This window comes from Anser brachyrhynchus, assembly GCF_964034855.1.
Source record: "Anser brachyrhynchus genome assembly, chromosome: 6".
In the NCBI taxonomy this organism is placed as follows: Eukaryota; Metazoa; Chordata; class Aves; order Anseriformes; family Anatidae; genus Anser; species Anser brachyrhynchus.
In genome coordinates this window covers 37,269,881-37,296,130 of record NC_137700.1, presented here as the reverse complement: position 1 = coordinate 37,296,130, position 26,250 = coordinate 37,269,881, and the positions used below count along the sequence as shown (strand labels likewise).

Here is a 26,250-nt window from a genome sequence, read left to right as displayed (position 1 = left end):
ACATTGCATTAAAAAAGAGAGGGATTGTTAATTACCTTTAACAGACACTTTTCCTTTATTGTCAAGAAACCTTTTGAAAGATTTTTTTTTTTTAATGGTAATATAATTAGATACATAATGATTTTATAATTAAATTTATACTATGAAAGTTATTATGTATGAAGACTGAATGCCAGTTAAAGCGATCTCAAACTAAAATTCTTACCATCAGAATTCCATCTCTCTGCATTAGATTACTTAGAAAACAATTATTGCTGCAGATTTTACTCATAGCAAATGCAAAATCTCAATGTGAATTTGTCCAAAAGTGTCTAGCTTGGGAAGATGGGAGGGGACTTTATAGAGAGCAGTCAGCTATGAAAATTTTTAAATCAGATTAATCTCAATATTCCCAATTAATGGTATCTTCATGCATTAACATATCTAGAAGTTAGCTTTTTAGATATAACTTTAATAGGGGTACCATACAAATAACCGTTTATTTATTTATTTATTTTCTGTATAGGTACATTAACATTCCATTACATTTCAAAGGAATGTAATGAGAAGCAAGTATTCTAGTGTGTTATTTATATGTGCACAAATTTTATTTAAGTAGTTTCAGGACTTTTTATAAATATACATGTACATAGAAGAAATGAAAGACTTATGAGCCCATGCTACCATGGACAGTCTATTTTGAAGAGTAATTTTGAACAGTCATAGCTGCTGAATTTCCCTCAGCAGAATCAATGGGCTGAGGGGGTTGGGGTTGAATCCTGACAGTCAAAACTTCACTATGGGCTTACTTTCCAGAACAGCATTTAGTCATTTATTTTTTGTCCAACGTAAATCACACTAGGGTTAAAACAGGCCATTCAACATTTTCTGACTCTAAGAAAGAGTTCAAATGTTAATCTTGGAAAGCAGGGTTTAGCAAAATTGGCTTTCTCATGAAGCAGTCATAATATGACAGTTGATAAAACATCTCATCTGATGTACAGAGGTCATTCTTAAAAAGCTAGGACTTGCCAACAACTGACAGAAAGTTGCTACCAGACATATCATACTATTTTTATACCTTTAAAATAGAAAGTGGTAACAGTTACTCTGAAGCTTTGGTTTGAAGTCTGTTGGCAATCTTCTGGTATTTAGGTTTGGCCGTTATATAACTATTTCTCTCTATTTTATTATTGTATGCCTTTACTAATTTGCATGCAATTAGGGACCCTGGGAGAAGAAAGATACATTAAGAAAAAACATTCTCAGAGTGAATGAAAATGCTGAATGATCCCATAACAAACATGCTTTTCTTATACAATAAAATAACATTTTTTACTGTTAACATAATAATAAAATGTCTGATATTTGCCCATCTCCAATGCTGCAATAAAATATTTTAATCCCTTTTAAACTCTTATCTGCTTTTCAAGTAATTGTAAAACTCCAGTTGAGATACAGAAAAGTAATCCTTTGTGAGTACAGTCAGAACTGCTCTACAAGAATACATGGTCTTTCTGTGCACAGGGTTTCCAGTACACTCAAAAAACACACACTGTATATTTCTTATGTGAAATGTTTAGGTTGAGGATAATACAGAGCTTGGAAAATATTCCAGACAAGTGGTTCTTTCCTTTTCTTAAATGTATGTATCCTATAAACCAGTTCCACTGGCTTATATTCATTTGAACAGATCAACTTGAAAACCGACAGAAAGGGTTGTTTACAAAAGACCATTTTTTTCACTCTATCAAGTAGCACTGATTGAAAGTTCCCAATAGGAGCTTTAAGAAGGAGTTTTTGAAATTTTAAGATATAAGAGATTGAAGTCAGAATAGGCAATAAAAGTCACAAGATTGTGATGTCATTATTTTAGGATAATAATCTTATTTTAAGATATGAAAATACTGAAGCAATCATGCCAGCATAAGAAATAATTATATCATAATTCATAAGTGCATAATTTATCAAAACAATAGAGCAGTCATGGTTAGATGCAACCTAATATTTCTGTATAAGATATAACTACACACTGTACAATCGTTCCTTTTTATAGTTATTTTTACACTTAGTCCTCACCCAAATTAATTAAGCTGAGTACTTCAAGGTATGAATGGCATTACAAAATAAACACAACTCACAACAGGGCTTTATTACTGCTACTGCACCACCGTGGCATGCAAGTAACTATGTAGTCAACTATAAACAGTAAAATGTCATCATTTTCCTGAAATAAAAAGAACATGAAAAATACAGATATAGTAGTAAACATCAATTATCTTTTTATATCTTTCATATTTACCAAAAGTCTATCATTACATGAGGAATTTATACCTCTGTATCAGTCTCCTGTACTAGCATGGTGGCAAATTTGTAGCTGAGAAACTACACTTTCAACAAACTCATACAAAACTACTTTTTTCATATTATACTGCTGTCAACGTGTAATGCATAAATTAGAACATGACACGTCTGCTACCTACCCCTAGCATACTCTTACTTTTTTGTATATTTGTGAATTTTGAGCAAATAAAAAGCCTGAGGGCCATTAAAGCTGTTTGCTAGGTTATATGTGGTGGTGACAAAGCCCCCAAAAGGCTAATGTCCAGTGAAAAGGAAACTCTTTTGTCTGCTTGTTGTTGCTGAGTACTGATTGTGTGAGGATCCATACCGGATGTTGAATTTCAGAACCACCGTTGGAAGCAACTTGAATTTATAAATACATATTTAATTTTTGGTATGCAGGGTAATTGCTTTGAAAGCGAGGCTGAGATGAAATTCTGCAGCTGGGAGATCAACACCATCAGAAAACCATATTGTGCTGTTAAACAAGGGTCAAAGTGCTGACTGGGATTCATTTCTTTTGTTTGAAGGTCAGAATAATTTATAGATACTAGAAACTTTCAGTTTTGAAATGGGAGCAGGTATATTACTGTAGAGTAACAGCAAGTTAGACTTGCAATCTTGGAGACTCTCTTGGAAAAAATGCCAAACTTGATCACAAAAGAAACTTTCTCGTGCTCAATCAATTTTGCTAATGAATTGCCTGGCATGGAAGTCTCACATGAGCTGTTTGTAAAATATCTCAATCAGAATTCTGGAAAGGGTATTAGGAACAGAAAAATGAAAGCCCACCCATCACTCTGTAGCAACACAGATTACATTTCTGAACCTTTTGCAAGTTAAAAAAAAAAAAATCTGAAATATATATGTATATTTTAATATAATTTTCCTTTAAATATTACTTGTGGTATTCTCAGGTTCTACCTATGCTAAATTCAAAAGTTGCCTACCTATTTTGGGCAATGGTAAAAAAACACCGAAATCCAGATGATCCTCTGTAGTTCCTGCTTACTGGAAAGACATCTTAATTCTGATTACAAGGAAAGAACTGTACAATTCTCATTGTTACATTAAGCTATACAAAAATGTCCTTTAGTTTCCTGGAATTCGCTTAATTTTCAATTATACAATTTCCTTCTACATTACAAAACAATGTACAGTTTTTCCTAGTTCTGCTCAAGGATTTTCCCTGCTCTGATATGTTCAGGATTAAGAATGCTAGGTATTTATTTAATCTTTTGTTGATATCAGAATCCACTCTTTTCATTAAAGCTCATCAAATATACCTACCATAAGTTTGTTCTGCTTTGGGGTATAGTAGGCTGTGTGACTAACAGAGCACAGTACCTCATATGTTCATTCATAGATTTGCCTCCATAAAAACTGAGGCTGTAGTATAGCTTTCAATGGAAGCCATTTAAAAAGAAAACATTACAGAATATACAATTGAAGTTTTTGAATCTCAGACACAAGTTCCTTGACGTGTTGAAAGATGATGTTTTCGATTTCTGACTCCTGAACTCTTATCTTTACAGTCCGCAGGCTTCTGTTGTGAAATGTCTATCAGTGCACTTGCAATTGCAAGACCTGTAAGATAAATAAAGGGAAAATAGAATTTAATGCCCAGCTTTCCTGAGAAGACTTCCATAACAGTATGGTGGTACCTTTCATGCAGTTTTTATACTTTCACAGAAGAGATCAGCTTTAATTTAGAGGTAGATAACCAAGTTCTCTCTTTCTGAAATGCTACCTGCTAACAATGAAGAAAGAGAAAGAAAAAAGTGCAGTTAGGAGACCAGACTGGGAATCAGGAGAGTCATGTTCTGTGTAAGTCTCCTATGGATTTGTTGCGTGATCTTAGCTTCACCTCTCTCTTTATCACCATTTTCTTGGTTCTGTGGACCAGAAGCACTCTGACATGGATTTTCTCTTATTAAATGTTTATGCACTGCATTTAGAAATGGATGAAGCTAGCAAATCAGAAAGTAAGAGCAAAATGTAGACCACAGTTAGGACAAAACTGTACCCTTGAATATTACCCTTTTCAATATATGTGCCTTCCTGTCCCGATAGGTTATTATTTACCATGAATAAAAAGATATGAAAATATATTTCCAGAATGCATGGGCTTGTGAACAGACAGTGAAATATGATGATGTTGACCTGTATTAATTCTAAATGTGGTCAACTCACACAAACTCTTCCAAACTGTGGTTAAATTGTCGATATTTCACAACCTGTTATAAACTTAACACAACATTACAAAGGGCATAGACAGGCATGCCTAGGAAATGAGTAGTTTAAGAATTTACTATTCCATTTTATTGTTACTGAAATGTTTAATCAATGGTAGTTCTATTTTATTTTTTATTTTTTTAATTCACACAGGTGATATTTCAATGAAATGGATTAGGACTATTCACATCATTCATGTGTTATACTCCACCACGGCCACAATAAAACTGTAATAGTTATATTTGCAAAAGTACATTTAAATATACACATAATATAGGCCAATATTGTGCTGGTTCTCCATACTCCCCTGTATATCATAGTCTCTCAAGTATCCTGAAGAATTAATGCTACTGCAAATGGTAACACTATGTTCTTTACTTCACAAAAATGTTGCAACAATTAACTAATGTGCATACAGCTTTTTGAAAATTCATAGCACTATAGTGTAAAATGCTAAGTACAATTATCATTGCTGCATTTCAGGATATGTAAGAGCCAAGATTAATTAAGTCTTTTTTCTCACATACGCATACATTTCTTGGCATGAGCCAGTGATGCTTTAAATTGGACTTTGATAGACGAAATTTTTGAAATCTTCAAGGCACCTTAAAAATATCAGCTGTATCTGGTAATAGAAAATTCAAAGATAAAATCAAAACAATGCTTGCTTACACATGATCCTGGTTTTAACAACTAGGCTTAGAGAGTATGCTAAATGGAATGAATATTATTAGGAAAACAGACTTTCCATTTTTTTATAAGATAATTTAAAATATGCTTGGATGCATGATGCTAGCCTCACTCTACATAACAATTAACAAAAAGGAAGAACTATTTTCTTCAAATCTAATGCTGCATACTGGGATACGCTGGCATGCTGTTAGAGTTCCATTAAAATCAGGTCACTCTAGAAGATCATTTTTCAAAACGTCACACAAATCATCTGATGAAATTCATTTATTATGTTCTCTAAGCCCTGCATAGTTCCTTGTTATCAAAGCAATACAATTAACTGGGAGAACAATTCATTATTTCAGACTGGCGGTCTAAAGGAATTTCATTTACCAAGTCAAGCTGATGCACAGACACTGCAAGCAAGCAGAATTTGCATCAAAATATAACAGAAAAATTAATAAAAATGCTGTGGTTTAAATATTCATTAAAAGAAAAACAACACACTTTCCCTTTATTTTACAGGTTTTGTATCTAAACAACAAATGTGAATACTTTTATAGTCATTAAGTTGGAATTGTAAAACCTGTTATATGTGTTGCCCCTGTTCATAAATTATTCCATTTACCTTCCTTCCCTGACCACTGCTATATAAACATCCTACCTACCAAACTGGTATTTTCTGAACCAGTATATGGTTTCTGCTTGCTTCGGACTCTTAAGTAAGGTGGCAGAAAGGAACAGTGGAATAAGTAAACATGACACAAGCAGAATCAGTGGGTCACCTCAAATAGTCTAATTTCTCAAAATTCAATCCTACCTACAGAACCAGTCCTATTTTTGAGTTTAGTTTGTTTTTCTACTAAATGTTATAGAAATAACCTGACCTAGTTCTGCGAAGCTAAAACAATCTGTAGCTTGTTTTATGTATATATATGGAAAGATCATTAAGAAGTGAGCCCAGTCAAATACATAAGTGGAAAGTTTATTTTTGTAAGACATAATTGCATCCACAATGAGAAAAATACCAGAGAAAGCAATACGAACTTGGTTGTCTTTAGCAGAACTATTGTCTTTCCTAATGGAAGTTAAATGGTAATAGTTCATTCTCAGGAAGTAAGTGTCTAATCATAAAATTACTGGTGTGTGAATTTTTTATATTTTTTATACAATTATGCAAAACAATTAATAAGTACAGGAATAAAATACAGCACATCAAATGAGATTGCCTTCAAAAGCATGTTCCCGATTTATATACAAACAGCACTTTAATTCTGCATTTGAACAAAAGCGTCGGAAAAAGTCATTCATTTTGTGATGCTCTCCTCCCAGTCTCTGTAAAAACAGGCAGTACTATATATTTTAATTTTCCAGCAAAACAGCTTCATTAGGCGTGAAAGGTTAATTGCAGGTTTAAGTGCAGTTCAGGGAACAGTGCACGGGTCTGTAGTGAATAGCACAGTCTGCTACAGGAAGGCTGAGTGCTATAAACTGTTTGCCCCGCTGAAATGTTTTACTACCTCATTTACTAACTGTCTTCTTTTACTGCTTGTATTTGTAGTTCTTCTAAACCTTTAATAGCTACAGTTTTATTTCACTGTAATCAGATTTAAATGGAAATACCCATGCTGGGATGTTTAAACGCTTTTCCTCTGATTGTATACAGCTACATTGGTACTGATGTAAGGCTACGCTATCTCTCAAAGCAGAAAAAACCCTAACATTGAAAAAGTTAGTCTTACATGCTGGCTTGCATATTTAAAACCTTTTTCTCCTCCTCTATTGTTCATTTTAATGAGAAGTACATTGAGTTCTTCCTGTTACTTTGTTAAAAGTAAGGGAACAAAGAATGACCCCAGATTCATAGTTTGGCAGGTAATTGGAAATGTTTTTTTTTTTTTTTTTCCAATTTAAATATGTATTATTTGGAGATAACAATTGGATAGATGTCTTCACTTGATTAAATTCTACACATTTTCATTGCCACACACAATCAGAAAATTCAGAATGCTGAAGGCAGTAAAATAACTACAGCTCATGTAGATCAATTAGAATTGTTTGATATTTTAACCAATATTATTGTCATTTCTTAAGGTGACCTTAAGCAATGAAAATAAAATGACAGCTACCATACAGAGAGACTTAAAGCATAAAAAAAAAAAAAAAAAAACTGGGTAAACTGTATACCATTACTTTAATAGCTTTATTCTTCAGCACACAGCACTATTTGCATCACGTCTTTTTGTTGATTCTTTGGAGATCTGTTCCAGTACATGCTCAACTAATAGTGGACTTAGTATTTTTATTCCAAAGATATGTTATTTGAACACTTTTCATATTATAAGGTGCAATGTCTATGAATATCCATACAAATGGATCTAAACAGTTTGAAGACATATTGAGAAAGTCATGAGAATTACAGTCTCTAGTGTCTGAGGAAGATGACCATCACATACAGTGAAGACAAGTTCATGATTATATCAATAAAATTAGAATTTTTATGAGGTCTGTAATTTATCATTATTTCAAGTCTATAAAGACCTTTTTTATACATACCCAACACATATATTGAATGTTTATAAATGACACATTTATATACAAAAATACTTCATTAAAAATGCAGTCTTTTATTATCTACTTCTTAATTTGATCACCATAACATTTGTGGATGCAATCCAGGACAGCGTGCATTTATTCTTTATAGGAAACATATACAGTAGCTATATTGGTTATAATGGCAGAGGAATAGAACTTTCAAAAAGATCATTACTGGGCAAGTGTTTCTGAATATCCACTGAAACAATTCTCTCACATTCTATACAACATTGCACTAGGTGTATTCTTATTCAGTTTAGTTGTTAAAATTTTCAGGATTGTCTGGTACTTCCTATACTTTTCCTGTTTTCTCATTAACCAAACTTTTTTCAAATGGACCAACTTGTGATTAGTTTTCATGACTAAAAAGAACAGACTGTTCTTTGTGCTACATACTCATATGCCTGTGCTGTAGAGCAAGTCATGTGGGGAGATAGAAGGCACATCAGGTGGAACCAAGAGAAGAATTCTGGATTCAAAGGAGTGATACACAAAACCTTCTCCTAACCACATACAGATCTGATACTCAAATAACTACTTTCTATAAGAAAAATTGAACCATCTGAAATTCAACATTGTGCATGGCCGGAGGTACCATGGAGCTGTATCTCAAGATAGAGCTAAGTTCATTTTAATATCATAAAATGGTCCAATCCTGCATGTATATCTGAGGGTCCTGATCTAGCAGGTGTGCCTAGACAATATCCAGAAATCACAGGCTACAGGCTTAGTCATGGAGAACAGCCATCTTAAGCAACTGCGAAGAAGAGTAAGTATCTGCGTAACCTTTCATGTTAAATTTATTTATTTATTTATTTATTTATTTATTTATTTATTTTTAAAGGACAAGCTGACAGCACTGACAGCACCTCAAAATCACAATCTTGTTATGGGCCTCTCTTCCTGTTTGGTGCATGGATATGTATTTTAAGTTGACACTACTCTTACTATGAGAAAGATATATTTAAAAAAACTAAACTAACTAGGAAATTACTTTGGGCAAGTAACCTCATCATTTCTTTTTCAGTGACAGTTTTTGCTAGATGGGAAGACAGCCAGGAGACCAGGAGGTATGGTTTTCTTTTCTTATGCATATAACTTAATTAAATAAGTAAAATATGAGACAGAGCTTAAACCATAACAATAATAAACTAAATAATGATAGTGTGGAATTAAATAGCCACACACTAGAAGAGAGGAGATGTCATGCTCTTTTGCATTATACCCTTGGTATTTAGCAATAACAGCTATCTGTGAGGGGCTAGGAAACTCGTATTCCCAGAATAGACTTATAAATTGCTTGCTGTCAGTTTGTGGGAAATGCAGACTATACAATAAAGGATCTTTTATGAAATGTTCAGCCTTTCCCAATTTTTCTCATTTTGAAAAGGAAATGGCCCTACATATTTGTGTGAAATATTTGTGTTCTGAGGGGCTGCTAGTGATTTTTTGTGTACGGTCAGGCAGTTTTCCCTTCCCTTTCAGTGTGAGATATTTCTAGTTTAGTTTGTAATGCAGGTCTGTGCAATGTCTGGTGCCTTTAAACTATCCAGCCAGCGGCTGAGACAGCATGCGCTGTTTGGTCTCTGGCTACAGGCAGATGGGGATTGGCAATGTGACTAAGGTGCGTGCTACCTTCCCAAGGACAGCCGGAAGGTCAGAGTACATGTATGCTAGGCTAATCTGCACCAATTTTCATGGCTATCCAAGCTCTTTGGGGTAGGTCTTGTCTGTTCAGCACGACAAGCAAATACGGTAGTGACAAAGGGAATGTAGTGAGATGTTGGAGGCACCATGGAGGTAGGTTGGGACTGGTGCAATCTCATGTTGGTTAGCTTAAAGCTGTTTTTTCTCTCCTGCTTTTCTGAACTCAAGGAGCTTAATATTATAATTAATATAATAAAATTTAATATATTAATTAAATTAATATAATTAATTTAATGCAATAACACGAGATTATTGAAATTTGCTGGACTGCATCATCAGAACTGTGCACCTGTCTCAGGGAAAGCAGTGCAGAAGGAAGCAGAAATATGCTAAAAAAGTGGGAAAGAAAGATCGGGATCACGGCTGAACCGAGCTGGGAGGTGAACTCTCATTTGGAACTGCCTAAGAGATAGTAAGTCATGAAGGGTCTTGAAGATGAATAATGATATTTGAAGCAATAGGAAAAGGAAGTCCATGGAGCTACTAAAAATTATTTTTGTGATAAACCAACTAGTCAAGAAAATGATCTGAAATAAATGTGGTTAAGATAGCATTTGCTGAATGTGGCAGTAATTCAGAAGTAAGGTGCAGAGATCCTGAACAAGGGCTTTTGTTTTGCAGATGCAGAGGGAAGATAGTGTTTTAGAGAGGCTGCAGCAGCAGCAGAATTCAGCAAGGCTATCATACAGCCTGGTTGTGGGGAAGCAAAGGAACCATAGTTGGCAAGAACACTTGGGCAAGACCAGAGGGACAGCAAGGGTAATGGTGCCATTAACAGACTCAAGGGAAAATAGTGGAATAAGAACTGAATAAAAAAAAATAAAAAAATCTTGTGGCAAAGAAAAAAAAATTACATAAAATAGGTTTGTAAATGAAGCTTAGGGTAACATAACCTGTTGTTGATGCGTAATGCAAATTCAGTTGTATAGAACAGGGACTTTCACTGAAGTCAAATACATGCATTTTTTACAAAGGAAACAGGAAATGGAACACCAATACTTTTTTTTTCTTTTTTTTTTTTTTGACATTTCTGATACATTACTTTGCCACAAACTATCCTTAAATTTGAAAAGGAAAGCCCACCTTAAGCTGTGACAGTTAAAGCTTGTCACAGATTTATCAGTGATATTCAGAATACGACTGACTCCAAAGACTGGGGGAAAAAAAAAATGTAGTTGACTGCTGAGTCTGAAAATAAAATGTTTGTCTCAAAACCTCTTATTGACTCACTGTAGATATTAAAATATGCTTGGGGAATGGTTAAATTTAGACCAGTTGAGTAATAGCTCCTAAAGCTGAAATACTTATCAGTACTAAATTTCAATTAATAAAGCAGGCATCAAATATAGTCAGTAAGTATATTCTTCCCACAGAATAGCAGAGCTAAGCGAATTAAAGTTGCTTAACGTTTTTCTCTAAGGTGTTTTACCTTGGCACTAGTTACAGACAAATAATCTGTTGCTAGACCATTATTTTAATCCCTTTATAATTTTTGGACCTTTGACCACAAATGACGATTACAGAAATCTGTGAATGCTCTTAACTATTCCATTGCTTTTCTCAACACAGCTCATTTTATACAAAATGATGGAAAATTTTCTTTGTAAATAATCTTTTTACATTAAGAAATAAGGAACAATTGATGCATAAATAATTTTGCATGTAATCAGTCTTTTTCTGCTTTGCATTTCTAGAATATAAGTTGGAATCTCAAACAGGCATGTCAGTAGCAAAACATGATTAAATTTTAGGGGTAAAAAACAAATTTTATAGGATATGTAATATTTTCAGAAAGCTATCAATTAAATACATGAATGGAAAATCACCTGTTACAGAAATTGTTATTTTAAGTTACTAGGAAAATAAGGGGGGTTGTTTTTTAACTGATGATTAAAAACAGCTAAAAAGAATAATCTGCTTAGAACATGTGCAAACTTCCTGCCAATTAACTCCTTAATACACTGCCACTGCATGTTACACATCATGCATTAAAATGCACGTAATTACACCATTTTCCATAACAGACAGTAATATTTGAAACATTCAGGTTTTTTTTCACAAAAAACTATTAAATTTTCAGTTTGATAACATCTTTCCATTGAATCGTTTATCCATATGTTATGAAAAACATCTCTATTCTTGTGATGTTGTGCACCAGTTTAATTTGTTTTCAAGAAAATCACTATAAACTAATTTGCTACTCTGCAAGAATTTGGTGAGATGCATTAATCATGCCAGAATCTAATTTGGTCTTGTAAACCCATTGCTGTAGAAGAGAAAAAGATATACTTAAAGTACCAAAGAAGCAATATTTTCACTCACTTTTAGCTATACCTGGGTAAATACAAATGAAATTCTAATTGGTTTTGTTTAGAAGTTAGTATCACAGGTGGGGTTAGTTTATGAACCTCACTATAGCAATAAGACACATTCGGATTGCAAAAGCCTCCTCCAGACCAGTACACCCAAGTTTACTCATGCAGCATTATTTTACTTTGTCTCTACCTTCAGTCATCTCCTTTGAGTGGGATCCTGCATGGCAATCAGAGAAAGGTAAAGGTAAGAAAACTAAAAATTTGTGAGCTTCAGTTACATTTTTAAAGCTTTTTAAACCAAATCCATTCATGCAAGTTGGACAGTTTAACCACTGTGATGAAAGCTAAAGCCTTACTAAACATCCTGAATAGGATGAACACCTGTGAGACAAAGATTTACCATTTGTATCACAGGGTGCACTAGACAATACAGTGCTGAACTATCATTTCATGCAATTAAGTAATCAGAAAACCTGCATATATGTGAGTATCTGAGAAAAAGAGAGAAGTTTTAGGCATGACTGAACAATCAGGGAATAGTTAAATGGAGACAAGGCAGAGAGATTCAGTGGGGTTTGCTTCCCTCCAGAGACGCTTTACTTGCAGAAGGTGATTTAAAGCAGATCTCTTCATGTCTGTAGAGGAAATCTGGGGTGATTAACCTTGCCAGGTGTAATTCAGTTTTTGTGAATACCTCCCTAATGTTTGATCTGGGTGATAACAAATATTTTTAGATTTGCAGCTTTACTACTCTTACACTCTATTTCTCTCACTGCCATTCCTCAGCTATGCAGTTTATTGCTCTGATATCAGACCTCTCCTCTCCTCAAGACAAAACACACAACCGTAAAGACAATAGGTTCAAGGGCCCAACAGGGGCCAATTCTACTCCCACCGGAGATAACGCAATACTATTTACATTATCATTTACTTTTAAGGAAGAAGATCAGAGCTGTAAACCTCAAAGATGCTGTGTGTTGCTGTTTCTCATTCTGGCACCTTTATTTTGCAGATGCTGTTTTATTTTCCACTGTCAAAAAAATTATTTAAACCAGAAAGTGATGAATACGTTCATACAAACAAATGATTACAGTTCACCAGAAATTCAAAAGGACTCTCAAAAGATTAATCAGAAGTAGGTATGCTATCTGCAGTGCTTTTCCCATAATGAATTCTCACTTATAATTTTTGCTTTCCAAGGCTGACAAAGTACTGGACTTGTTTTCCATTGCCAACATCCTGCTGCAATATATCATTGCTCTAACCACTGTTTGGCTTGTAATTTGGTTTTGGCCAAATAACAATGCCAGTTTTTCAGTATTCTGCTGATTTCCACAACTAGACATTCAGTACATCCCCAGCTCCATAGCCAGCAGTCACTGTGACAAAACAAACGATCTTGGGAGCGTAACATAGAATTAAGTCAACAGGACTGAAAGTGTGCCCAGAATTTTGAAACATATTTTGAAATATTACTAACATGACAACATCCCCAGCATCTCTAACACAAGGTTGCTTGTAAGTTTGGTACCTATTAATGCCCAAGAATAAAGAAGCTTCAGAAGTAAGCAGAAAATCTTGGTAAAATCTGAAAAAAAGCTCGGCCAATAAAATGCAAATAAATAAATAAATAAATCATAGAAATGGCCCTATCAGATTCCTGCACAGTGCTGAAAGAGAATAATGAATAATTCTGAAGGGGGCTCTAGTATATGCAGGCAGGCTATATGGCTACTGATTTATTCTTCCTGAATCTTCTACAGTATACTGAATACACTATATTATAACTTTAGCAAGCAAAATGACACACTTAGACCTGGTTACTATCAAAATGTATGGAAAAAAATATTCCATTTCAAACAGTCTGTTTGTAATTTATTAAATACCATTGGCTCTAAACAGTCAATATAGATAAATATCAGTAAAATGATAGTAGCAGAGCACAGTTTCTGTTTGCATGACACATGCAGATAGAGTAAATGCCTGAAACTGTGAGATACTAATACTATGATTGTGCATCACTGAAAATACATTATGTTCCCTAGGCATCCTTCCTAGCTGGGAGAGGAAAAAAAAAACCAAAACCAAAAACAAAAAACAGAAAACTGGCAGGAAATAGTGACAGTTACCTAGCTCTATGTGTACTCACACTCCAACAGCTGACAAGTAGCACTCATTTTCTAATTTACCAATCCCATTTTAAAATTTGAAATACATATACCATATTATGGTACAAATATTACAAAATGATAAGTTTTGTCATTTGAAAAATTCCTGCACACCACCATTTTATCCAACAAACAAGGTAAAGTCTCTCACTCCTTTTTTATTGAACAAGACTTTTGCAAATAGATGGATTTGAAAATAAAAGCTAGAAATCGGGTGAAAGATAACAATCCAGAAGTTCTCATAAAGCCAATTTCCTAGCAAAGTCAGCTCCCAGAAGATGTCAGTATAAATAAAACAGGTACTGAAGAGTTTCTACAGCTGCCCTTCCTCATCACTAACCATGGGACTAAGAAGTGGCAGAAATGAAACCAGAGAGAAGATGATGCAGCAAGGGCGACTTTCTGGTTAGGCCTTTCCAATGCCAGAATCATTCTTTGTGACAACAGGCAAGATTTAGAGCAATTCTGTGCATTGTTCTTCATGTTATTTTCATCTAAAAGTGAAGCACTGTATGAAGTGCCATGCTAGCTTTATATTTCCAGGACGTGATTAAGAGATATTTTTCATTTGTGTATTTTCAAAAAGTTTTTAGTCTGTGATGAAGGAGAAATAAACCTTCAGCAGGACATTAGAATTCCCTCACTTCATTTTATCTAAATCTCCCATCTGTTTTTTAAAAGCAGAAATTATGTTGTCTTCTACTTTCTATTGAACTGCAGACCTTTTCCCCCTCTATTTTTTCCCATATGCTTTTTGATCACATGTGGAAAACTTGGCTTCATCTCTCATTTCCTGATCTTCTATATTTCAATTATACTTTAATGGCTGTATATACGGTGATGATGACACAAGAGTGTGTTGTGAATGAAATCTGTTTTGTACTATCCCAGCTTCTGAGAAGTGCTACAATTTGAGTTGCTTTCTTCTGTAGCCTCTAAAGTGCCTTCTATAATATAATAATGCAATAAACCCTGAATCTGCTCTTCCCTTTGCAATGCAATCCAGCATTCTGTTTCCCATAATACTGCTACATTACGATTTGCAACTATAAATAATTATCCTAAGTTATAAAGATAAAATATAAAACTTTAAAGCAATGCCATTAGACACCATACACTTGAGACTCTGAAGCAACTATAAGCAAACAATAATTTTCATAAAGAATAGAAAAGACGGTGATAATGAAAAGCTTGTTTCCTGCTTAGGGCTAGTTCCAAAAGCTTGCCACAAGCTTAGGTGCAAAGAATTGAAATGGTAGGTAGCACACCACACCTTGTTTCTATCTTTAAAGGTAAGGGGAAAAAGGGTTGTGAGAATAGGATTTGGCAATGTGTGAGATTTTATAATGCTAATTATCCTTCAAACAGGTCAGAGATGAGAGGGACTTCTTGAAATTTCTACAAGGTTGGTGTTCAGATGCATGAGCATTTGAGTTGGATTTGTCTGTTCTGTCTTGTCTGGACAAGCATTCAATATAAGAACAATGGAATATATAGGATTCCTGGCTTTTCTCTACACTATTTTTCATTGCCTTCCCTCCAAACAGCTCTTCATCTCTTCATTTTCTATTCCTTTGCTTCTTGTTTCATTAGTTGTGAGTCACCCCACTATTTTAACTGCCTTTACAAAGTACTTATTTTTCTCTACCTAGACTTTGAATAATCAGGAATTCTCTTTGTGAATCTGATAGTTACTCAGATTTTTCTAATTCCCTTCCACATACTTTCATCTCTCTGGATTGTAATAGCACAAGGAGGTAGTGGTATGGCAGGTTTTAAAAGCTGCTTGCATCTCAACAATCATTTATATTATTTGTCCTTCTGACTTCTCATTTTAGTGAGAAATTCTTTTCCAAGAGAAATCTACTATTTACAAAGAGAGATAAAAATAACTGTTCATATTTGAACTATGATCTAAATATTTCTTTAGGAGTGATGGAGAAGATTGTGAATAATCTAAATACAGCCAGCCTTATTTCATTATTTCAGCCCTATAGATGCTTTAAAAACAATATTTTCTTTCAAGAATTTAAAAACTGTGTGCTAACTAGTGCACATTTTTCTGCAACTTTTCATCTTTGATGTGTTCAACTACTTTCTCTGTTCATGCTGCAAAAGGGATGGAAATATTTAAATAAATATATATATATATATGTATTTTTCCCCACCGGAATGGCTTCAATTATACAGCTATCATTTGTGCCAGTGAGAGACATCCATGAAGCTGCTGAAGGTCTGCAGGTGCTGAGGAAGTGTGGTTTCAGACCTCACCATATACAACAAGATAGATTTCAAGGGGAGGCTAGGAGGCTCTTACAGGAAGACAGACTTTGGGTTGAGGCACATTGCTGCTATGCTCAGCTGAAGGTGCATACGCTCAGGAATTTAGACAACTGGGCACTCCATCTGGGATGAAGTCAGGATGCAGTCTTTGCATTTTCACCTGGCATACCAGCAGTTGCATCTGGTCCAGACATGAATTCTTTGGTGCAATAAATGTGTAACCATATATGAACCTATATAGAGACCTAAGGCTTGGTAGGAGAAATGTGGCCCCCAAAATTGAAGCCCTGACTTGAACAAAGTTGACTTTTCAGATTTCTTTGAAATAATAGCTCTTTCAAGTTCTATTTTAGAGTTTTCATTTAAAAAAACATTTTCTACTGTCTTTTCTTTAGTGGTTCAGAAATGAAGACAAGAGAAGTGTCCAGAAAAGAAAAATAGCATTAAAATACTGAGCTTATCATCTTCAAAGTGCTACACACAAATTAACTAATACATGCTAATAAACTGATATGCTTATTTGCCTAGGCTTAGTGCAATGACTGTGTTTCCTAATGCCATCATTCAATGAGAGGTGGTTTGGTATCACACCGAAGTCAGGATAGGTCTTTTAAAGATATAAAGTACTTTTATTTATTGCAAATTTGTGCAATCCCCCTGAAAATAATTCATTTACATTTAGAGTACTGAAACTACTTGCAAAAGGCAACAACGTTTGGAGAAACATTCTGAAATCAATATATGTTTTGAGTTACTGAAAGACTTTAAGAATAGGGAAAAACAGATTGTATTTGGCTATGTGAGATGAGGATGAAGCTTCAGATATTTCACCTGGGATGACTAATGTGTTCTGTGTAAATTTTATAGGAATTGACCTCACACAGCATCTACTCAGGCACAAATAGCACAGAAAGTCCATTGAAAAAAGGTTTGTCCCCTCTGTGGGGTTGTCCCTTCCCTTGTCCTTTGGGGAAAAAGGTAACACACTAAACACTGTGTCTGTGGGCTGCCCAGAGGACCACACTCATGGTCAGTTGTATGTCATGTGTAATTCTGTAGGTTAGATTAGGTAGGCGTTTGTACATCGCACCTTGTAATGAGGTCCCAAGCAACAGTGAGGCCTCTGAAAGCCTCAAGAATATTAATAATAATAATAGAAATAATAATAAATAGAAATGACACTGGTAGCATCAGAGGTATTTGTGAAGTTTTGGAATGACCACAAGAAAGCTGGCATAATATTACTGGTACAACGTTTACTGAAACAGCTTGGAAAAAACAATTTGGGAAAAAAACACGATATGAATATAATGAATGAGCCTTTATTCCAGATATGAAAGTATTTCTGATACTGACAAAAGAAGTTACAATATTTATCATTCTAGGATCGCAGGGGACAAAACAACAATATTAAATCATGAGAGGTTTTATTTCTGAATTGGCATTGTTTTCTTTCCCTTGTGATACCAGAATGATAAATGCTTTGCATTGTGTAGAAAAGAAAAAGTTTGATACTGGCTGTGAATTCTATATATTCATGCTACAATTTTTGAGAGGTTTGATGAAATCCTAATAAATACCAGTGTTTACATTAAAGGTGCTAGTAAGCATTTTTGTGTTGTTTTTTTCCCCCCTCATCTGCAGTTTATTTGAGAGTTCCCTTCCTGATATTATATTTTCTACAGCAGATGAAACAAGATTCAGTTATCAGAGTTCTTAGGATAACTGGTGGGAATATTGCAGAAGCACAATGTGATCAAAGTGGATGGAAAAGCAGTCCCCAAATGACTAAGGGCAAAACTGCATCAGTCCCAGAACTGCAGAAAGAACTGATGTGTATGAGACATATTAAACACTTGCATTTGAATTTTTAATTTTGAAAATAAATGTCACAGCATTTTCATGAAGAATCTGTTTGTCCTGAATGAGACTCATCTGCTGCTCCTTGCTACAGATTGTATCTTTTACTTTTTGTCTATCTTTAGCTCCTGCTGAACACTCTGGCGGTTCCAACCTCCGATAGGAAGTTATGTTTTTTTGTTTGTTTGTTTTTTAATATTTTTCTTACATATTATGTATTTAAAAGCTAACACAATGCATTCTGGTGATAGCACAAGAGTTAACGTGCTTTGTTGCTAATATTTTCAAATGCAAGTAATATCTTCTGTTTGCACAGTTCCAAATGAATATGGTGCATCACTGTGCCATCTAGTGTGACTCAGCTTTGAGAGCCTCAGGGCTTGGCTCTGCCTTTAGTGCCCCAAGTCCACTTGAGCTGAGTTTTTGAGCCAGTAAATACTGCATGTGTAAATAAATATATAAATAGTAATCTGATTTCCAAAGATACATGTGTATGACCACAAGAAAGGATTATTTTATACTGGTGCAATTCTATGCATGCTCTGGGTGCCAGGGAAAAATTCCTAGAACAGAGGCAATTTTATCACACAGATTTCAGTTACTAGGTAAGATACAGTTAAAAATAATATTCAAAATTATATAAGATTTATTTTTTGCATGTTACATATAACAGCATGCATGGATAGAATGGCTCTTTAACATAGCCAGATGTGTTTTGATTTTCTTTTTCTGTGCAATTACTATTACTGTTTCTGAGACATCTTCTTGCAACCTCTGTCAACCCCAGTAAGGGATAAGGTCCCACTGTTTTGGGTGTAATACATGAGCTGCACCAAAAAGTTTACAATCTAAACAACCTTCCACTGTGCTTAAATTTATATGCTCAAAGAAACGTGCTCAGACCTCCTTAACCCATGGGCTGACTATGAAAATTTAGCTAGGTTTTTCCCTTAGGCAATAACTTACTAGGCCATAAAAGTTCTGCAAATCACTATCAACTCTCAGTTACACCGTATAGTTTGGAGGCCTCAGATTATGTTTCTGACATCCTGTTACACAGCTGCTATTGAGCAGACCTTTGTGAAGAGCTATACTAATGAGATACAAGAAAGAACACAATCTACCTCACTCATGGCTATCTACATTAGCCTTGCATTTCTAACACGAGTAAAAAATATTATTTTACATTTAAAATTGTCGATATAAATACTGCATAGCTCTAAGGAGCAATCAGATCTCATTAATCAAAGGTTTGTTGTTGTTGTTGTTGTTTTTTCAGATAAATGGACTAAATTATTGTGAAAACTAATAAATGCATAAGTTGCAGAATCCAATGACTTGTATAGTCAATTTTAATATCAGCATGAGTTATTTTAAAAATAGTTTATGCTTAGAGTTGAGCATAGAATACCTACATAAAAACTATTTGTAGTTTTGACCAGTTACAACATTAGCACAAAAATTCTGAGAAACTGTCCGTAACCACACAAGCTTTGTGTAGAAAATCACACATACAGAAGTTACAATGAAAAGTCAAGAAGTTTCCAGATTTTGATAGATTTCTGGCTGGATGTGTCAAAAGATAAGCCTTGACACTGGCAGGCAGTCTCCCTTGAAAATTTAGTTTCCGTATACAGAGATCTTCAGGTAAACCAATTTCTACTTTCACCTCTGCCTCCAAACACTGGTCTCAAAGGACTTCATTTCAGCCAAGGCCTGTCAAAACCCCCAAATGCTTCTCATTACTGAATTCCTTCTCTATGTTCTCTGTCAGCTGTGTTAAAATAATAAATTCACAACTGATTGATTTTTGAAAAGGGATAGTGCCCCTTCTATTCACCCACTGATTTGATTATTTCAACATGTAAAATTGGGGGCATATTTAAAATTGTTGAAGTCCTTGCTTGCCATGCCATTTATGGGGCTTAAAGTAGCCGCAGGTTCAAAAGGTATAATCAAATCATTTTCAGTAGGGTGTCTGTGAGATTTTCAGGGTGTGCTCCATTCAGTGCATATCCTTTTCAATCATTAATATTACTGGTAATTCACTTGCAGGTATGCAGCACAGATGAGTTGTCCTGGTGTTTTTAATTAATGCTATAAAATAATAAAATTATATACTGTATTCTGATGTATCTGGGAGGAAATTGGAGCATCTCTAAAATTCTTAGAGAAGTGATTCTATACAGCTTTTGTCAGCATCGAGGGAGAAAAATCCCCTCCCCCCCCCCCCCCCAAAAAAAAATAAATCATACTGCTGGATTAATAAGGCAACAACGGTTATATTACAAGTAGAAAAGGCTCTTTTAAAATTGTATGTGTAGATGGAGCTTAGTTTAGATGAAACAGTTACAAGAACACCTTAATGGAGGACAAGAAAGCAATTAACAATGAAAAGTCACTGATGCAAAAGATAGTCATACAGATTAAAATCTTATTGAAACAAATGCTTCTTCATTTGATCATAATGAATTGAGCTGAAAGATCTGCAAAATCAGTTCACTGAACATGTAAGAAAAAACAATAATTTGTTACTCAATTATAGTACAAAGCTTTCTGACCAACACATTGCTCTACAGCACTCGGTAAATAGAAATAAGAATCTTGGGGAAACTGAATTGCACAATAAGAGAATTAGACACAGTATTATTTGAAATTGCAAAGAAGTAATTGTGAAAATATATACAGATATATCAATGTGTACAGTGCTTTAAAAACACTGGAAGAATATGCTTTATCCCAAATGGGCATAGCAGGAAGGATAAAGTATTAGGATAGATGAAGCTAATAGTTCAGGGAAGAAAGGCACAATGGTGTGAGCATAGGGCAAGCTGGGAATATTCTAAAACAAGAGAAATTGCAGAGATGGGAAGTGTGAAAGAGAGAGAGACCATTAAGAAATAAAGATTGCGAGAGGCACATTACGTATGTGGGAACAGACTGTTAAATTAGAGAGATCAGGTCAAGATAGATTGGGTCTTTGTAATGGGGACAAAGGTCTCAAACTCATCCCCTTGGCCTTTAGGCACCTAGCTGATATCTGAGCCTGGAAGGTACCACATCAAATTTGAAAAATAAGTGGAGGGAGGCATGTCCAAAGAGGAATCAAGATTGAAAGTGGGCTAAATTGTCCTTTGTCAAGAGCTTTACGAAAGAAACACGAGTGATTAAATTAGTAACATATCTAAAATAGTGTGCACAGATTATGTGAAACTGCTATATAAGAGGTTAAAGCAGGAAACATTAAAAGACATAAATATCTGCAAAAATAGCTGTCACCAGGAAATGCTATTAAACAAAGTATTTATGATGTATCCTTAGCAGTTCCCACGTTCTTCTGTATTGTCATTTATGATACAATTATGGTAAAATGTAGGGATGGCAGAAGTAGACACAACAGAACAGTCAACAGTGGTGAAGATGGCATTCACAGAAAAAAAAAACAACACTGTTTTTTAAATGAGGCATATTTAATTTTTAATTTTTATTTTTTCTTGTTGATGCTTTGCCCCTACAGCCAAATATCAAGTTACTTGTCTAGAAGCCATAATGTGGGACATTCTCTGAAAGAAAGCAGTGGCTTCAGAAAGGTTTTCCAAGCCAGTGGTCAGGTAAAGGGAAATCATTTGATTACATTTTGGAAGTTCTAAGGAAGGAAAGATCGTGTGATAAAAAGACTCCTTTACTCTTCCAGCAAAAAAGATTTATCATCCAGGTGTTGTGCCCAAATTCAGGAAAGCTAAATGAGGTGAAACTAACGAAACTTTGATAAACACATTATCAGAGTAGGTAAGCCAAATCATTCACATCTTAAACTCTGGAAATATGGAATCAAACAGAAACACTGAAAGGCCAAGAGACTTGGAAGAAGATCACCAGCAGAAGAACCATGGCAGTAAAGGACTGGGAAAAAATATACATAGATGGGAACAATTACAAGAAAGTCAAAGTGCCTGGCTAAAAGTCAATAATATATATAATTATTCCAAACATATTTCACTAATAATTTGCTAATGATTTTTTCTGTCAACATCACAAACTGAAGAAGTCTGAAAATATATTTCAATAATTTCAGGATGAAACAAATTATCTGAAAATATGGATTTCTACACTGCCTAGTAAATAAATTATCTCTAGCAAATGAAAGCAAAAACATGAAATAGGCCTCTAGAGGAGAAAAACAAAATTGAAATCATCAAGCTATCTATATGTTTGGGTTTGTCAGTCTATAAAATATCAACATAAATCCCATCTGAAATTAAGCTGTAAACATCTAATATTATCAGATCACGATCTACTTGCACTTCACTCACCAAAACTTTGAAGAAACTCAGTTGTGTGTTCATGCTGCATGTACATTTTCTAATATTCCTACTGATGTGCTACAAGCTTGATGTTATTAGGCCTGATGAACCTTGTTCCTTAATCGGAACAAACCCGAAGGGTAAAATTTAAGTATAAAGAACAGACAAGTCAAAAGGAAGCAGAAATATATTGCCTACAGAAAGGTCTTGCTACGTTTTGGGCACTATGTATAGAACCTTATGTGAATCAAACGATATAAAAAAATCAGTTGTAATTCCTATTTAAGAGGGAAAAAAACAGGAGGTAAGGGTGGGGGAGGTGGGGAGAAATTGAACTGCAGCCATTCAGAGATACCTTATCCAGTGATCTTCTGCCAAAAAAAAACCCTGTACTCAATGCCAGAAGTGTACAAACAGGAACCAGACAGTGAATATATAGTAATATATAGTAGAAATTTGGGATTCTTGCTGTCACAATTAAATTGGTTTAGACATTTTCTGCATTACAAATGTCCTTTAATTACATTTTGAAATTTTTCAGTCAATGGTTGCACAAGGTATTCTCTTTGTTATTCTCCTGTCCTCAGCATAAAAGGATCAGCAGACTTTGGTGCATGGTCCTCCACTGTCTAGACCGGTCTCTAATAGATTGTCCCTTGCCCTCCCTTGAAGGCACATGATAGAGTGAACCTCAATACTGCACTCAGAGCCATTAGCAGATGAACTCCATTTCCTCCTCTTAAAAAGGAATCTTTGAGGGGAATTGCTTTGCAAGAATAACAACTTCCTGTCAAATCAAAAAGGGGAAGGTAAGTGGGCAGAGACTATAGTGGAGTCTCTACTCTGCTCTCGTGAGACCCCTCCTGGAGTACTGCATTCAGCGCTGGGTCCACCAACATAACAAGGACATGGAACTGTTGGAGGCCACACTGGGTGGGGCTTTGGGCATCCTGATCTAGTGGGAGGTATCCCTGCCTATGGTGGGGGGTGGAACTAGAACACGATGGTCTTTAAGGTCCCTTCTGACCCAAACCATGCTATGATTCTATGATTCCAGCACTGAAAGATTTTCCTATGTTAGACTTTATTCCTCTCGATTTAAGAAATATTCCCAGTGGAAACATCCAACTTTTTCACAGGTGTCAGGACCTTACAGAGACCCATCCTGTCAACAGGGGAAGTGTCTGGCCTTTTGTGGAAGCATCTAACAACATTTCTAGTAGATCCATGACTTATACATTTTTTTAACCTTTCCTCCAGTTGTCTTCCACAAAGATATTTGTGGAAAGATGTGATTTGCACACAGCTTTCAGGACACTGAACGTTAGAATTGTAGAATGACCCTCAAGTATAGCAGGCGTTCACTTCAAACCAATTTTCCGTCAGCCTTGATGGGATTGTGCACACAAAAGCTTTCTTCTTTGCAAATCTCTTTCACAAACCAAGGCTAATACCTTGGCCAGTGTCTAGACCAGAGATACACAACAAGGAATAAAGGTTTTTATAAATTCTGACAGAAGGGAAACCAGTATTATAAACATACCCATAACAAGGAATTCACTACTACTGCAGCATATAAAATACTATTGTGTTAACCAGTAAGCAATTGTAAGGTATATATCAGGAGCTGGAAATTCTTTTTCCAACTCTCTGGGAATATACGGTTATACAATATCTTTGAAGCAGGAAAATATTGTGAGCATATCCATATGTTTTTAACCTTAAACAGAGTTATCTACCACAGTATATTCTCCTGTGCTTTGGTACCAGTATGGGAAGGTTTATTTTAGACTTTTAATCTGATCATGCATACCCCTAATTGTTTAAACTATAATTATAGAAGTTAAATTGTTTTGCCTGTTATGAAAAATGAGACAAAACCAGAAATTAAATGCATGTAAAATAATAGAACTATTTCAATGGCACTAATTGCAAAACAATTTTAAAAAGCAGCTTTTGATGAAATAATTGTTTTAATTACACAGTATACTTCCGTTTACCAACTATAAACACTTCAGCTTTTAGCACTAAGATAATTTCATGTGTAATGTTTCGCCCATTTTATTTCAAAATGTAAATAAACTAGAAGTATAAATCACTGCATAATGACTTTGGAACAAAAGAGGAGGAAAAGCGGTGATCTCTGTACGTGTAATAGTATACTACCACAGTATATTGCTAACAGAGATATCTAAATGCAAACAGAACTTCATCTGTTGCCTAGAAGAAACCTTAATACTGGGGCAGTGATAACAAGAGCAAACTTTTAGTTGTTCAGAAATGTCGTCTGCCTGCTGAGGGCTCTGAGGTCCCCCCTGTTGTAGAGCAACTGAACTGATGTGGTCTTCTAGCAGGGAATTATCTAAGCAGAAGTCCTCACAAAGGATAATGTTCCCATGACTGCCTGCCTTAAACTCACAGATTCATAGATGGCTCATTTCCAAACCAAAATGAGATGCTGCTTGTCTGCACACTGTGGCGGAGCATAAATTTGCCATGGTACATTGTCCACTGTCTCAAGAAAGAATAAGTGCAATAATTCTTATCTACACGGCAGCAACTTTTCAGTGGGACGGTCTGAAAGTTTCCTTTTGGGGTTAGACACTTAATAAAAGGTGTTAAAACTCAAATACTGTAGCAGGGAAAATTTCTTCAATAGAATGACTTTTAAAGGTAATTTTAATGATATCCCCAGCCAAATATCTCATACCTGGTATTGTGTTTACTGTTAAGTAGACACAGTCATAGCAAATGTCTGATGACATTTGGTAGGAAGAGGAGGGAAAAAGGAGATATTTTTGATAAGGCATGAATGTAAAAAGGAGACATTAGAGAGACATTGCACGTGTAGAAATGCTCTGGCAGAATTGCAAACATTTTTACAGTTATAAAGAACTCAAATCTCTTCTCCGTTTAAAAATATGCCTGTAAACAACTACTTCATATAATTCTGTGAAACAGCTGCAGTAACAACCTCTTGTATTCCCACTGCTTGCGAAGGCTCAACAAACACCAGTGAGTAGGTTCCTCCTTCACTAAAAATCACACTATTACATTTATGAAATTACAGAATGATCGTTCCTTCACAAGACAAAGAAAAATCTTTCTGTGCTCTGACTGCTGAATTGGTTACTGTAAATAGAGCAAAAATAGAGGAATTGCTTGGCAGGATTTTAAGTAGTCTCTTATCTCTAGACCACATTCTCACTTGTACTGCACCTTAGTACATGCACAATACTTTCTTGTTGGCCTTGTAATCCACCAATCAAACTATTTGAAGGACGCCAAGAACTGATGTATCTGTTTAAACTTTACCGGCTGGTAATTGCATTTCAATTTTTTTTTTTCTAGCTGAAAAAATTATCTCAATGAGCTTTTTTTTTTTTTTTTTTTTGTGAGGAATGTTATTTTAAACAGAACTAATGATTAATTCATATTTTCAGCTCACAGAATTTCCACACTGCCCTTGAAATTTGTTCCAGTATGAGGGGGGGGAAAAAAAGTGTCTACAACACATTTAATTACAAAAGCTAATGTTTAAGCCTTCAGAAAAGATATGGGTCATATCCTCAGCTAGTATTAATGGATGGTCTCTACTACAGGCAATGGGTTAATCCCAAGTTTGCTAGCTGGGGTTCTGGTTCTCTTGACCTATCTAGCAAACCACTGAGTCCTAATTAGTGTTACTTGTACTATCCAGGTATTTGATTTTTTTATATATATGAGCTTATTTCTGAAATTTTCAGAACAAACTATGATAAGAAGAGATACCACATGTCCAAGAAGAGG

General features: G+C 35.0%; 1 protein-coding gene across 1 annotated transcript in view; it reads right to left on the bottom strand.

The window, feature by feature from the left end:
- Positions 1–434: 434 nt before the first annotated feature.
- Positions 435–26,250, bottom strand: part of ATRNL1 (attractin like 1) — a 519,237-nt gene continuing 493,421 nt past the window's right edge. Inside the window, exon 29 of the mRNA XM_080597603.1 lies at positions 435–3,909. Within this exon, the coding sequence (XP_080453729.1) occupies positions 3,785–3,909 (125 nt within the window). The 3' untranslated portion in view covers positions 435–3,784. The remainder of the gene's footprint in view (positions 3,910–26,250) is intronic.